We start from the raw sequence: 16502 nt of genomic DNA on the forward strand, positions 1-16502 counted from the left end.
TGGAATGGCTTTGAGAGATGAGGATAATTTGTAGGGCAGCATTAAGAAAATGGTGACCACAAAATGAGATGGCTAAATACAAGCAAGATGCACCCCTGAAAATTTCTCTCTCTCTCTCTCTCTCTCTCTCTCTCTCTCTCATTTTCTCTCTGGGTGTTTGTTTGTTTTTGATTTTCGAGACAGGGTTTCTCCCGGTAGCTTTGGAGCCTGTCCTGGAACTCGCTCTGTAGACCAGGCGGGCCTCAAACTCATAGAGTTCTGTCTGCCTCTGCCCCCTGAGTGCTGGGATTAAAGGTGTATACCACTACCATGTGGCCCCCAAAAGTTTCTTAAATATAGAGTGATAAAGTCAATATTTGTAGAATGAAAATCAACTCCATTCAGAAAGATACTCACTGTTTGAAGCAATATCAATCAAAAGAGTTTCCTCTGCTTCTACAGGTAGGAGAAAAACACAATGCAATCAGAGAGGAGAACACTACTTGTTACCACTAAAGCACTATTTCATAACTAAACAATCACTCAGTCACCCCTCCCGAGTCTCAGAATACATTAAAGAATCCTTTGACTGCTTTTGTTTGGAATATTTTTTAAAATAATTTTTATAGCCTCAGGTTATAAAGACTATGTACAATTCAACTTAAAAAAAATGAGTTGATCAAGGACCCAACTGGAACTCCTCAAAGAAAATCAAGGGATGGTGACTTAATAGAAGGGAACATGATAACATGTTTGTGCAAGTGAAGGCCAGTTTAGCTCTCTGTGTTCTTTCGATCTTATAGGAAGCCAGAGAAAAGTGACTAAAAGCCTCAGAGAATTCTTCTCACAGAATTATTCTCTCAACTCAGACATAGTGTCTGAAAATTTGTCAATGATCTCATCTCTGCTTTTGCCCTGTTGAAGAGTAGAGCATACTTAAAAGTTTTTTCTCTTAGGCTTTAGTGAATATCTGTGTGTCTAAAAGGTATCATATCCAATAAGAAGTTTCAGACACAATGCCATCTTAATTGGAGCATGATTCACATGAGACGTGATGACCCAGACAGATGAATAAAGAAGATCTAGTGTATAACACACAGTGGAATACTGTTTAAGGACAGAGAGAATGAAATTCAGACCTTTTGGCCACTGGATGGAACTGGAGGACATTACGTTAAGTGAAATAAACCATCACAGAAGGATAAATATTACATATTTTCACTTACACATGGAAGCTAAAATATGAGCTCGTAGAAGCATAGAGTAGGACTAGAGACTGGGGTCAAGTAGTGGGTAAAGGGATCCAGAGAGAGTAAATATGGGATAGCAAAGTACAGTTAGATAGGAGGACTAAGGTCTAGTATTCTACAGCATAGCAGGGTAATAACAGTAGATCACACATTACTACAGATGTTAGAAAAACTAGATGTCTTTGACGGTTCCTAATACAATGAAATGCTATTGTTTCAATTTGATCATTGCATGTTTCAGATTGTTACACTGTGCTCCCTAATATGCACAAGTGTTATGTGTCAATGGGAGGGGGGGGAGAGAAGACAGCACAAGCTGTTTGCAAGTTTAGAGTTCTCTTTTCTCTCGTTGGTTTGCCTGGACTTCCTTTTTTTTGCCTGGACTATCTGACTTCCCTAGATTTGAGCACAGGCTCCTGTCTCACAGCTGACACTTGGTTCTGAGCTGGAATCAACCACGGCCTCTGTTGATCAGATGAGAAGCCACACACTTTTCCAGCTCCCTCACTGCACTCAATTCAACACCAGGCTCTGCTATTCAGGTGCAGAGAGCAGTGATTAGTAAGGCACAAAGCTGTCCAATAGCAGAGTGTAGTCCCCTGCTCTTCATTGCAGGTTGACGTAAGTAGGAAATGAAGACGTAATGCCCTGTAATGCCCTTTAGTTCCACAAAACTCTGAGTGACTAGCTTCCCAAACAGATATGCAAGTCAGGAAATGGAAAGGAAGTGGAAACTCAAGGGCATATCATTTCAATTTGTCATGGGGGAAAATGGCATCCATCTTCCACTGCAATACAGCAACTGGCCATCTACTTCTTACTAAAAATAATGGAAATGGGACCCTAGGGGTAGTAGGAAAGGCCCAAATCATGCTCGGACACCGAAACCTTTGGCTCTTTTGTAAGTGTAGCAACCCTATTACAGCATGTAGGAGCCTTGTTTACAATGTCTCCTGCGCAGGGCAGGTTCAACAACTGGCTGGCTTTTCGACACACCTTAGACGCTACTGCGTATTTCACCTTACTCCCTCCTCTTTCTCTTCCTCCTTTCCCCTATCTTCTCCTCTCCTTGTTCCTTTTGCTTTTTGTTGTTGTTGTTGCAGGCAGGGTCTCCCTACATGGCCAAGTCTAGCCTGGAACTCTTCCTTGTCCTCTAATTTGCAACCCTCCTGCTTTAGCCTCCTTCTGGGCTATAGGTATGAGCCACTATGGCCAGCTGAGAATTTTTGAGTTCTTAATACACACTGGGTTTTCTTTTCAGCGCACTGTTTTAAAAGTCATACACACTGACTACATTCACTTACAGGGATAAATCCTGAACAAGTAATAAATATGCAGGGAGATTTATGTGCAGAGATGTTTGCCCCATTCCTATTTATACCAGTGAACAGTAGTCCAAATGTCAACCAGAGGGAATAATTAGATTATGAGCTATCCATAAAATGGAACAGCGTATAGCCATTGACAGCATGGGACAACACTCGTAATATAGTAGCAAGTGAATGAGAGAAAAATGTTGTATAGGATGAATCCTGCTTAAATGATGTGTTGTGTGCACAGAGAAAAAAAATAGATATTACGTGTCTCTAAAGGACGCTTTAGGTGACTTATTTTCTTCGTGCATTGCTGCTCTTTCCAACCCTTTTACAGAATGCATGTTACTGTTGTGAAAAGATCAAAGTTCAATGTAGAAAGTACCTGAGCAAGGTGGGACTCAAGCTCTCAAGATCCTCCACTGGGTACAGAATGCTTCTCCCTGAAAGAAGCACTGGACCTTTGGAAGGCATAAGACATTTGTTCTCTAGTAACCTGCTTCCTTTCTAGAGCAATGGGAAGCTACAGAAGCAATACCTCCTACACAGCTCTCCGAGCTTTTGAGTTTCGTTGCAGAAAACGAACCAAGATTTTTCTATGTTCAGTCCTCAAATGTGAGGGTACAAAGCCAAGTGTTCCCTCCCCAGAGTTATGATTCACCAATGTCAAGGCTTGAGAACCGATAGAACTGAGTATGAGGCATGACAGTCAGATACCTCATGTTGCCAAGGTGACTTAAACCCAAAGTGCCGAATACGGGAATCCTTTACAATGGACAGAATGTTGGTTAAGCCCAAGGTCGTCATTTAAATCCACATATATGTCCGTCGGCATAAAAGATTAGTTATACATATCTCCAACCCTACTCAGTGAAGCAGGTGCTAAATACATTCAGCATTTTAAACATAGCACTTATCTTTTCAATGGCCAGTTAGAAGTGTTAACTTTTTCTGTGAAGAGTAATATATTTCATTTTACATGCAGTGACAAATTTGAGTATGTATGGCATTATACACTGCGTTGATGACCAAGGCGAAGCCTTATAAAATTAGCTAAGTCATTAAAGCAAGTACCTTGAACACATTTGAAGTGGCTATTTATAGGAACGATATCTTGAACATGCTGCTCCTTCCCATGCAACTGGATTATTAACCTAGAAGACAGAAGAATGTATTAATGAATAGCTACTGAAAACGCCAAATCTTTAGCAACAAAACACCTTGATGTCTTGCTACACAAAAATTGTATATGTTGATTGGACTTGTTGGATTTAGTCCATTCGATCTGAGTATCATAATTAGTAAATGCTGCTCGAGGGCTAAGAGTGGTGATCAATATCTGAATATCCAAACTGGCTTACATGCATAAAGAATGTATATGCTTATGTCTTAAAAACAGTCTTAAGAGCATGCATCCCACGTTACACACGTTCATTGTATAAACATCAGACTGGAGAACCTATAACTTTAAGGGAACTCACTGGGCAGGGACCATGGCTATCTTTTTGGTCATAGTATTTCTAGTGCTTAGGTTAGAGACCAGCATATCACAGACACTCAGGTGCACTGAATCAATGAACCAGACAACCTGGTCTTTAGTTTTTCACGTTCGGGTTCATGTCTTTGACCAAAGAAGGGTTCTGTCTCTTTCGCACATGCATGTAGGTTGCTGGAAGAATAAGAAGAATTATTCCTGGACCAGTAAAATAACAGCAAAGAGGTAGCCCAAACCATAAGTGGGTTGCCTTCACACCCTTTGTGTATGTTCTCTGGTTTCTAACTTCAGGCTGGTATTTTTTTTTTTTTTTGGGCAAGCACGAATGAATTTGGCTTCCAAGTATGAAGTGCAAGACTTCTAAATTCATGTATTCTTACTCCTGACATTGTTGAGGCAGGGTTTTACTGTAGTTCAGGCTGGCCTATAACCCAGTATATAGCTCAGGCTGATCTCAAACCCATGATCTTTCTGCCCAGCCTCCAACGTGCAGGGACTGTAGATGCATGCCACCACGTTGGGCTCACTTTTTAAAAATCACTTCTTCTGAGTGGCACAGAATCCAAGTATAACCTAATTAGGAAACCGCTGTTCTAAACATCAACGGCTTCCTTCATCAAGCACTCTTCAGTTTTGTTCAAGAATATCTCTTTTCTTCCTGAGCCCCACTTCAAATCCGCTCTCTTCTGTGAAGCCTTTTCCGAACAGTTCCAAGCAGAACCAGCAATCTTCTCCCCTTAGCCTGGCCTTCCAACAGAACACTTAAACAGCAGTTACATTAATTTCCCCTCGAGTGGAGCTCCTTCAGAGCAATGACCCTATTCAGATCGGTCTACAGCCTAGCAGATACTCAATCACTACTGGTTAAACAGGTGAACAACTTTAATTACACTATAAGCAGAGGTTAATTTCCAAATGAAACTCCCTGAAGAAATAAATATTTTTAATATTTCATTGTTTTCCCTGCAAAACCCTATATGTTTATTTTTCATTTTGGTCTCTCAAGCAAAGCTCTTCCATATTCAGAACCACAGAGCTAAATGTGGAGCTAAGCTTCAAGTTCTAAGACAGAAAAAGTCCGAAAGTAAAAACTTCTGGACACCTAGGTCAGAGAAGACATTAAGAGGAAAAAAAACCTTTGAGGCGTACAGATGGTATTATAGTTTTAGCTGTCTGCAGTGAATGTTTTTAAAAAGAAATTTCACAGCCACACCTTTAATCCCAGCACTTGGGGAGACAGACAGGCAGATCTCTGAGTTCAAGACCAGCCTGGTCTACAGAACTGAGTTCCAGGACAGCCCAGGGTTACACAGATACCCTGTCTAGAAAACAAAACAAACCTTTTCTCTGTGAATTCTGGATTATACTGCATAGGTTTAGATCTCAGCTATGCAATGTTATAACTGAACAAGAAACCTAGTCTCCCTTTCTCTATCTATAAAGGGGCATGATAAGCACTTAGAGCTACCATCAAGTCACCATGTGTAGTAGTTGCTATACCCTTAGCATTTATATGCACTCACACCACAAAGATTTGATTTCTCTGTGGGGAAATAGTCAAGAGTGCTCCCCTTGCCAAGTTTAAAAGTTTTTCTAGTACAAGAGATTAGACAGGACAAATTCCTTATCCTAAGACCAGCTACGGGCTCTCATTTTAGAGTTCTAAACCCACTAAACAGGGGGTTAGATTCCTGGGTTGTGGTCATTACACTGATGTAGCTATTCCACTTGATTCTTATAACTTTGGCTCTTTTTTATTTTTAACTGAAGAGGAAACCAAGAGACGTAGAATCTGCTGGTTCGTGCCAGTTATACTACTTCCTACTGTTTCCACCTTTCGACATGATCGCGAAATTGAACCTTTCGATTCACTGTTCCATTGAATGCACTCGTATTAAACTACTCTTCCTGGATTTTTATAAAGTCTAGGGAAAATAATATGAATGTCTCACATCAGCACAACCGAACAAGCAGGATCTAGGAAAGAGCTACTTCAAAGACCTAGCTGAAATCAGTTAGTGTCACCTGTAGCCTCCAGGCAAGGCTTATGGTACTATTCTTCTGTGTGCAGCTAGAGACAGAGGATTAAAAAGGAGGGCCCGAGACAAACGGATTTTCATGCAGAATCCAATGTTAAGAGATATTCAGATTTAAGTGCTCAACAATTGTTAAACGGGGAGAAAAACTGATTCCCAGAAACCAGTGAACCAAGGGTAGTACCTTCCACACTAACAGTGATAGGGCATTGTGATGTATAATGGTAACCATGGAAACTTTAGATGAAGCATTAGTGGCAAGGGGGCAAGGTTAGCAGCTGTGCCCGAAAGCTTATCTAAATAATCTTTTGCTCAGGTAACAGTATTTACTGAGCTCCTATCATCCAAGGAAGTGACTTGCACTGATAACATATCAAATATCGCTTTATTTCTGTACATTTCATTAGCTTTTCTTTCCAACAGTCCAGTCCAGTGAGACAGTTACTGCCCTACGCCAACAAATTAGTGAATTAATGAATATGCCTTCAAGCAAATGGAAAAAGAGGATCCAGGGACTGGAAGAGCCAGTCGAATGGCGAAAAGACAAGTCTGGAACATTAACAGTAGAGCATTTCCATAGCACTTTTACTTTGTAAACCACTTTTACACTTATGATTCCCCCAGTTAAACCTCCAAAAGTTCTAAGAGTTTATGCTTTTATTCAACGTAAGAGGAAAGAAACCAAGACTCAGAAAACCTTATTAACTTGGTTACACAACACATGTCAGTTACAGGGTGCAGGAACTAAAGAACCCAGGCTTCCTGCTTCCCTGTCCATTGTGCCCTTCCACTGAGGCACAGGGCCTGGAGTTATCTAGCAACTTAGAAGTTGGTGATGGGAGGCCTCTGCTCAGGAAGCGCCCACTCTGCACACCTGGCTGTGAACCTGTTGCCCGCTTGGCCAAGGGGGCTGGCTCCTTGCGGTTTCGGACTCAGGGAGATTTATGGAAGAAGGCGCTCGCTCTCCTCCGTGGAAGTCAGGTGGTTACTTACTCATATTGCCCGTTCCTCTGGGCTAGGGTCAGGGCGCAGGGCTCCCGGAGGGGACCCTTCATCTCCAAACCCTCCACCATATGCAGGCACTGGTCAAGGGTCTCTCCCTTTTTTTTTTTTTTTTTTTTTTGCAAACTCAGCCAAGGAGGGGTGACACGGGGTCAGGCACACACCAGCCGCCCTCCTAGGTTCCCCCAGTGTCCCCTCCCGAGCCGGCCCCCTTTCCCTGCTCCGCTCAGCCCCAGGACTTACACGTGCGGCACCCCGGCCCGCGCCCCCCTGCCCCCGTGGCCTCCCTTCCCCTTCCCCCTCTCTCAGACGGATACGGCCAGGGGCTGAGCTCCGATCGGGAGCTGCGGCTCCATCAGGGCGGCCTCCAGGCTCTGCGGGGCTGCGGACTGCCAGCGGATTCCACGACACCGCCTCCTGCGGCCTGCCGCCCACCCGCCTCGGCTAGGCGGACAGAAAGGGCTCGGGCGCCAACGGGCGCTGGGAAGCCCGAGAGCCAGGGAGCCTGGGAGGCAGCCGGGGAGCTGGGGAGCTGGGGAGCTGGGAGGAGAGTGTCTGACCCGAGAGAGAGCGGCGCCTCCCGCCCCCGCCCGCCTGCCAGGCCGCCGCAGATTTCGCCCCCTGCGACCAACCTGGGGAACTGCAGCCAGACACCCGAAAGACTTGACTCTGTAGCCGCTGGTCCAGCACAAGGCAAAGCAGCAGAAAGGTTCTGAGGACTTTGAAGACAGATAAAAGAAACAGCCACATCGGATGAGCTGGGCCTATAGGAACCATAGCATGATGCAAAACAAAACAAAACAAAAAAAAACCATTAAACTTATGAAGCTCTCTGTTGGTCATCTTCTAAGGTGTTTTCTCTTTCCATGTTTTTCTTCCATCCCCTAAATTTGGAAATTACCCAGAGCTTAGCCCTCTGGCCCACCCCCACCCCTGCATTTCATCCTCCTCAGGTGACTTCCAAATTTGTGAAGTTCAAGCACACGTGCCTAGTCCGTTCCACTCAGCCATGAGCCCTGAAAACTTAAAAGCTGCATGCTTTCTTCGTCTCTTATGATCATTTTGATCCAAATAAACCTTATTCATATTTTCTTTGGAATGACTTTACCAATTTCTTGTTTTCTCGCCTTTCAAATGGCCACGTAAACAAGCTTTTGTGATATCTGAGCTGGGTTACTGAATCTTTCCCCCACCCGAAGAACTTCTGTAACTTTTCCAGGCTGTTAATAGTCGCCCCAAAGTACTACCACTTCAGTTGCGTTGTTCATTTGCTCCGGAATCTGTATTTGACTAGATATCAAGACTTACTTTAAAGCTATGCTAGTTAAGACTCTATAGTATGAGCACAGACCAATGGAACAGAATACACAGCCCTTAAAAAGAGCCATCCACATATAGAAGATGGATTACTCAGTATATGTGCCATTTCATATCAGTGAAGAAAGAACAGATTCTTCATTAAATACCGCTGGGGATATTGTTTTTTTTTTTTTTTTTCACATGGCAAATTATATAGTTAGATCCTTACCTCACACCATGGATGTAAAAATCAATTTCTGGAGGTATTATAGTTAGTAGTCAGCCTGAGCCCACGAAACAAGCTGTGTGTGCTCTATATGTCAGAGCTGGGGAGGTGAGGTTAACCAAGCACTTTAGAGCCCAGAAGATCACAAATGAGTCCTAGATATCAGACATTAAGCTTTTTACACTGTTAGATTGTTGCTTGGCCTTGACCTGACCTGATCTTAACTGTGCCCAGGCTCTTCCCTCTGGAATAAGAAGGTATGAAACTTATTTTGGATTTTATAACAGCTTATAGTTAAAGAGACTTTAGATCTTTAAAGAGAATGGGCTTTTAAAATAACTGGTATTTTTAAAAGACTAAAACTATGTTTTTGTTTGCTTGTTTTTCAAGACGCATTTTCTCTGTTTAAAAGTCCTGGCTGTCCTGGAAATCACTCCGTAGGCCAGGCTGACTTTGAACTCACAGAGATCCATCTGCCTCTGCCTTCCAAGTGCTGGGATTAAAGATATGCACCAGCACTGCTCGGCTAAGACTGAAACTTTAAAACATATTGAGATTAACATGAGATCCCAGAGAAAAGAAATAAAAAAGGTTTGGTTTAAAATTGTGTGTTTGTGTGTCAGAATTGACAAAGGGTGGAATGTCGTAGGGTTTGTAAACTCAACACAAACACAGACACACCCAGGAGGAAGGAATCCCAACTGGGGAATTGCCTGTATCAGATTGGCCTGTGAAGACATTCTTTTGGTTACTGATGTGGCAGAGTTCAGTCCACTGAGCAGATAGGTCTTTTGTATATGCTGTATACGAAAGATAGCTAAGCAGGCCAAGGGAAACGAGCCAGTAGGCACTATTCCTTTAGGATTCCTTGCTTCAGCTCCTGCTCTGGCTTATGTTGATGATAAATTTCCTCCTCATGTTGGTTCTGGTCAGTGTTTTATCACTGCAACAGAAAACTAGGACAGGTAGGTTAAAAATCAAGTGGTGAAAAGCAAAACTTTGCAACTTTCAGAAGAAAGTGGGAGAGCAGGGGTGGGGGCGATGGGCCAGTGATAATACGGACATTTAGTATGCACAAGTCCCTGCAACCCCCAGCACCGAATAGTTATCCTCCTGGATAATGGAAGTAGTCAAGATTGCTGGGCAAAAATTGGGAACTGGGGGGTGGGGTGGGATGGGGGAAAGGGGAGATGGGGAAAGACAAGTGAGAAGGGGAGGATTGGGAGAGCTTGGGGGAATGGGATGATTGGGATAATGGAAGGATGGATATGGGAGCAGGGAAGTATATATCTTAATTAAGGGAACCAATTTAGGGTTGGCAAGAGACTTGACTCTAACGGGGCTCGCAGGTGTCCAGGGAGATGTCCCCAGCTAGGTCCTTGGGCAGCTGAGGAGAGAGAAACTGAAATGGCCCTATCCTATAGCCATACTAATGAATATCTTGCATATCACCATAGAACCTTCATCTGGCGATGGATGGAGATAGAGACAGAGACCCACACTGGAGCACCAGACTGAGCTCCCAAGGTCCAAGTGAGGAACAGAAGGAGAGAGAACATGAGCAAGGAAGTCAAGACCGCGAGGGGGGTACTCACCCACTGAGATCTATTGGGAGCTCACCACGGCCAGCTGAACTGGGACTGAAAAAGCATGGGATAAAACCGGACTCTCTGAATATGGTGGACAATGAGGGCTGCTGAGAAGGCAAGGACAATGGCACTGGGTTTTGATCCTACTGCATGAACTGGCTTTGTGGGAGCCTAGCCGGTTTGGATGATAACCTTAATAGACCAGGATGGAGGGGGAAGGAACTTGGACTTCCCACAGGGCAGGGAATCTGGACTGCTCTTCAGACTGGAGAGGAAGGGGGAGGGGAGTGGGGCATAGAGAGTGGGGGGAGGGGAAAGGAAAAGGGCGGTGGGGAGGAGGCAGAAATTTTTAATAAAAAAATTACAAAAAAATGGAAACAAAAAAACCAACAAAATATCAACAATGAAAATTAAAAAAAAAGAAAATACAGTGAGAATGATACTTTTTGTTACACTACTTTTCACAATGCATATACTTTTAAGACAATAGAGTGAGGCATGATAACACATGCCTGATATTCAGGAGTTTGAGGCTAGCCTGGGTAACACAGCAAGTTCACAACTAGTTGAAGTTATATAATGAGAGCTTATTCCAAGGAAAACAAGGAGATGAAACTCATCTTAGTGGTAAAATGCTTATTTACCACGTTCCAGGCTTTGGGGTTAATACCTAACAACACAAAACACACACACACACACACACACACCATCTAGTAGAAAACAATAAAATTATGAATAAATAATTAATTGTCAAGTATACCTTAGTGACTGCTAAAGCATAAAAGGATGCACAGCTTTATTACTACTCAGGAAAATTAAAACATAAAATCATGAAATATTGCTTCACAATCTTTTTTTTTTTTTTGGCAAAACATTGAAAAGTTAGGTAGCGGCTGTTAGGTCTCTGGCCCTCTATATGTCTAGAAATGATTTCAACCTGGACAATAGAAGGATTTCTGATGGTTAGATAAAAGCCAGCATTCCTCAGGAACTTGTGAAACAGGTTTTTTCATCCCCCCCCCCCAATGAATACCTCCCTCCAGCTACCTTATTATAATCTGCCTGGTTTGTCCGCCCCCCACTGTTTTGGGACTCTATTTGCTGCTCTCCCCCACTCTCGCACTGAGTCCTATCTCCTACTATCTCCACCATTGTCTCCTGCTTTCCCACTTCCCTAGCCCTGGCCATGTCCAGTCTGCTTTCTTTTCTCTCTGCTCTGGACTCTTCCAGATGCCTCTGGATATTGCTTCTGTTTTGCTAACAATAAGAACCCCCCCCCCCCCCCCCCCCCCCCCCCCCCCCCCCCCCCCCCCCCCCCCCCCCCCCCCCCCCCCCCCCCCCCCCCCCGTGCAGCTGTCCTGTTGGCAGTTCCTTTACTGCATTCCCTTGGATGCAGCTTCAAGTGTTTTTGAGGGTGTAGAACACAGATAACTTGGGTAGAATTTGTACTATCATTCTAAGTTAGTAAAGAACAATTGACAATGTCCAATAAAAGTGAAAACACACCCTATAGTAGTTTGAATGTAATTGACCCCCATAATCTCATAGGGAGTGGCACTATTAGGAGGTGTGGCTTTGTTGGAGTGGGTGTGCCTTGTTGGAGGAAGTGTGACAGTGTGGGGGCAGCTGTGAGGTTTCCTATGCTCAGGATACCACCCAGTGTCTCAGTTGATCTCCTGTTGTGTGACATGACTAATAAAAACCCAGAGACAGAAATTGGGGTTCTACCTGAAAACCAGAAAAGCAAGGTAGCCAAGCCACCAGAGAAGCCTCTACAGAGGCTGGGCAACTGCAAACTAACTAACTAAGCCTCTCTCTCCTCCCATTTTATATTCCCTCTAGTGCTGGGATTAAAGTCAGGACTCCCTAGTACTGGGATCAGAGGTGAGGCACCACCACCTGGATTTGTTTCTGCATTGATCTTGTTGTGTAGCCCAGGGTGGCCTTGAATTCACAGAGATCCATCTGCTCCTGCCTCCCAAATTCTGGGGTTAAAGGTGTGTGCCACCATTACCTGGCCTCTAGTGGCTTTAGCTTTGCCTCTGGTCTTCAGGCAAGATTTATTTATTAAAATACAAATAATATCCCACAACACTGTTGCCTGCAAGATGTAGGTCTCTCAGCTATTTCTCAAGCACCACATCTGCCTGCATGCCTGCCACTATGTTTCCCGTCGTGATGATAATGGCTTGAACCTCTGAAACTGGAAGCCAGCACCCTCAATGAAATGTTTTCCTTCGAAGAGGTGCCATGGTCATGGTGTCTCTTCAGAGCACTAGAAGGAAGCCATATGACACTCTTAAACCCAGAAATACATTCCTAGGTAGAAACCCTGGCAAAACTAATCTTTCTAAACAAAGAAATAAATTATTTTGCATTATTTGTAACAAAGATGGAAGCATATCAAATGCCTGCTGGAAGGCGAATGGGTAAATTTCGGTTTTCATGATTTCGGAATAAAATGAACGAATTTGAGCTTTAAGTAGCAACAGAATTAAATCTCAGAACTATGGAGTTAAACAAAAATGTCTCATATAATATTTATCCCAATATTTATCCAAATATTTATCTGAAAATTGCTGTGTGTTGATTACATAGATGCAGTACATAACTGTCACACAGGGGCATGATCACAAAATTATAAGGGAGGAGAGGTCTGAGAAGGATCCTGGGGCAAAAATGAATGTTATTATCTTTTCTCTTTTTTTTTTCTTTTCTGTCTTTTTTTTTTTTTTTTTAAAGACAGGGTCTATGTAGCTCTGGCTGGTTTGGAACATGCTATGTAAACCAGGCTGTCCTTTAACTTGTGATGATCTTTTGGCCTCCTTTCAAGTACTAGGATCACAGGTGTATGCCCTCAGACTTAGTTTTTAATAGTTATTTCTTCAAACACAATGAAAGTTGCTGTTGCAAGATTAGTTAGAACTGGGTGCTGGGTGCGTCTATTTTTCTATTGTTCACTTTTTCCTGCATTGGCAATCATTGGTAATCAATGAAAATGAAAAAGGAGCAGTCTGTAGAAGAGGGTGAGCAACGTCAGGTGCTAAAATTAGGCCAAGGAAAAATGAAGGCCAAGAGACGTTCTTTGTCTGTTGCTAGGAGTCCACTAGTGCACACCAGATGTGTGGTTTCAATCAGAGGGGAGAATAGAAACAAGATGACAGAGAATGCAAGGAGGGAGCTCTGACTTAAGAGAGTGGAGACAAGACACCACATATTGAAGAGCTTTGAAAACAAAGAGGAAGAAACTAAGAAACTTAGCTAGAAGTGTAACACAGGCTTTCGATAGAGCCCGAAGGCCCATTAAAGCCAAGGGATAGGAGCCAGCACATATTAGATTAAGTAGGCTGCAAGATCCCATGCAAAAAATCATGAGGAGCAAGCCAGTAAGCAGCAGTCCTCCAAAGCCTCTGCATCAGCTCCTGCCTCTGGGTTCCTGCCTTGCTTGAGTCCCTGTTCTGACTTCCTTCAATGGCATACAGTAATAAGGAAGTGTAAGCCAAATAAAACCTTTCTTCCCCAACCCAAAAATCCCATGCAAATACCCTCAGTAATTGGAAAGGGCAAGGATCCAGCCTGGAGATAGAGAAATCCAACTTTGGTGAAAAGGCAAGATTCTTTCTTCCCACTTTATAGTCTTTGAACCTTAAAATAGTGCCTACCAGATAGTGGTTTTTGAGGGAACTCTTTGTTGGATAAAAAAAAACTAAGAGATTTGCATAGATACGAAAGTATATTAATGTAAGGACTCTAAGAGCTAAGTCTTCCATAAAGGTAATAATGGCTGTATAGAAAAGACATTAAAGGGCTGGGAATATAGCTTAGTGGAGGAGTGTTTGCCTAGGAAGGTGAGAGAGTCACATAAAGAGTTAAGTGGTCATAGAACAAAGTACAAGGTAATGTATTTTTAGCTTTAAGGAAACACAAATCTCCAAATCTTACCGGCATCCCAGTGTGCCTGAATTCTCAATGTGTATCTTCGATGTATTCCACAATGTCCGTTAGGAGTCATAGGATTTTCAGAGACAAAACGAAAACTTGAGATCCCGGGCCGAGCTCTTGGCTAGCATATGAGACACCCAGGATTCAATTCCTAAGTACTGAGGAAAGAAAATTAACACCTTAAGGCTGTACAATACTAAATGAAACCAGTAAACAAGAGAAAATAATTTATAATCAAGTAGCTACAATATAGTATGTTCTATCAAGTATATCAATTGTTATTATTTTCCCAAACTCATTATATTTTATTCTTGTTCTGTTTGGGGCTTCCTGGTGCTGGCTTAATGGTCTACCACAGCACATTCAATCTGTGCTTGGCATGCTCCTAGCCCTGACGCCCATGATATCTGGAACTTGTTTTCAGGTCAGATCTCCCTACTTCCCAAGTCTGCTTAATTATTCTGCAGAGATCACAGCCATCATAAATTAAATTAGTTATGCACAGACAATTTCAAAAGCAAAATTGCAAAAGCCCTTTCAAAAATTTATAGTAAAATATAAATGTTTAATGTAAGAGGGGATGCATTTTAATATGTTTAATTTGATGCTGGCTGGAGCTTCCACAAGCAAGAGCACTTAGGGTCTGTGAAGGGAAAAACAGGCCTGCCTGGCACAGATGCGGCCAGGAGGAAAGATTGCACGTAGGTGAGTCAGCAGCCAGAGGCTGGAAGGCAGGCAGAACTGAGGCATAAATGATTCATTAATTTTTAAATTACCACTAGTTGAAAAGCCTTGCTTTTCACACACAGACGTCCAACTATTGCTATTGCTTTCCCTACAGTGCCGCATGAAGAGCTCATTCTTATTTCCATATTTCTGTTTTACATTCCTGTGATGTATTTCTAGTTAGGCATTTTTAGTTTGTTTACATATGTTTTCCTTCTGGGTAGAATTTGCACCGAGAAAGATTTATTACCTGGGGTCACATACACTCTAGAGAGATGGTAAGAGGCGCAGCAAGCAGAAACAACCAGCCTCCTTTAGCACAGAATGCCCTCCAGACTCTCCTTTCCCACTAAGCCTCAACTCACATTTGGTATTTCCTCCTTTCCTGGCTAAGTTCTCCACTTTCTGCATACATTGTTCTTGTCTTTGGACTATGGCTTGTCTTTGGCTTTTCTTTCCCATATATTGAACGCCAAAGTCAGGCATTACTTGGACCTACTTGCCTCCTCCTCTCAGAAGCTAGAGAGATCCAGCTGACACAGTATGCAATCAACCTGTCTTTCTAGGATCCAAGGATCTGTTTGTGTTACATTTTTGTTCATTGGTTGGCTAAATTTTTTCTTTTAACTTTTAACATTCTATTTGCGCGCGCGCGTGTGCGTGTGCGTGCGTGTGTGTGTGTGTGTGTGTGTGTGTGTGTGTGTGTTATGTATGGTTAACAGAGGACAATTTGAAGGAGTCAGATCTTTTCTTCCAGCATGTATGTCTCAGGGACTGAATTTAGGCTGTCAAATTTGACAGTAGCTGCCTTTTGTTTTGGAGACAGGATCCTTCATTTTACAGGCCACGCTGCCTTGGAACTCACTATAAAGAGCAGGCAGCTCCCAAAATCTTAACCCTCCTGCCTCAACCTCACAGCAACAACACCTGCTGGGATTACAGATGTTTATCATCACTCCTGGCTTTGAATGTTTTTTTTCCTTCAGTTATATAAGGAAGAACCTTGGGACTTGCACATGCTAAGTCAGTGTTTTACCACTGAGCTTCATCTACAGCCCCTGGATATGTCTTTTCAGGATTATTGCTTAAAACTACTTTTTACAGACTTCATGTTCTAGCCATCATGCCTTTGAAATTGAACATGTACAGGAGTTTAACTCAACAAGATAGGTGGGATCACTTGAACGCTGCTAGCTCGCCATCTTGGTTTTGACCTTTATAGCAGGTTAAGTTACAAAAATGGTTATAAAATACTCAGTACCTTTCCAAAGAATATGAGAGATGGCAATGTTGAAATACAGAGTGCAAAATCGATAAAAGCTTCTACAATTTGTCAAGATGATACTCATCAAACTCATAAGCTGATCAACATTCTTAGATTACATATAAAAATTTTTTGAGTGCTTTGGAAAGCCTAAGGAAAAAAAAACAGAGTTATGGCTAAATTACAAATTAGTATCTCATTTATTGGTAATAAAATCATCCACTTCTGCAAAGTTAAGTAAAGATCTCTAATTTCATGTACAAACAAAATAAAAATTATCAAAGTGAGCAAGTTTTTTTAAAACCATGGAATTAAATAATTCCAGACAAATTTGTTTAGGGGAAGAGACAGACTTTTGTCATCATTATCATTATTATTACT

General features: G+C 42.6%; 1 protein-coding gene and 1 long non-coding RNA gene across 3 annotated transcripts in view; both read right to left on the reverse strand.

Moving 5' to 3' along the window:
- Positions 1 to 7205, reverse strand: part of Ocrl (OCRL inositol polyphosphate-5-phosphatase) — a 54993-nt gene extending 47788 nt beyond the window's left edge. For both annotated transcript variants that reach the window (XM_050123972.1, XM_050123971.1), the window contains exons 1-3: positions 7067 to 7205; positions 3617 to 3696; positions 397 to 435 (exon numbers count right to left, since the gene is read on the reverse strand). In XM_050123972.1, coding sequence (XP_049979929.1) covers positions 397 to 435; positions 3617 to 3696; positions 7067 to 7146 — 199 coding nt within the window. In that variant the 5' untranslated portion in view covers positions 7147 to 7205. The remainder of the gene's footprint in view (positions 1 to 396; positions 436 to 3616; positions 3697 to 7066) is intronic.
- Positions 7206 to 11668: 4463 nt separating this feature from the next.
- On the reverse strand, positions 11669 to 16262 carry LOC126489611 (uncharacterized). Its single transcript, XR_007588965.1, has 3 exons — positions 16119 to 16262; positions 14132 to 14289; positions 11669 to 12464 (listed from the first exon to the last, which is right to left on the reverse strand). It is a non-coding gene; the product is annotated as an uncharacterized lncRNA (long non-coding RNA).
- Positions 16263 to 16502: the final 240 nt, after the last annotated feature.

The sequence above is a fragment of the Alexandromys fortis genome, unplaced genomic scaffold (assembly GCF_014885135.2).
Source record: "Alexandromys fortis isolate MF-2015 unplaced genomic scaffold, M_Fortis_MF-2015_v1.1 scaffold_224, whole genome shotgun sequence".
Taxonomy (NCBI): Eukaryota; Metazoa; Chordata; class Mammalia; order Rodentia; family Cricetidae; genus Alexandromys; species Alexandromys fortis.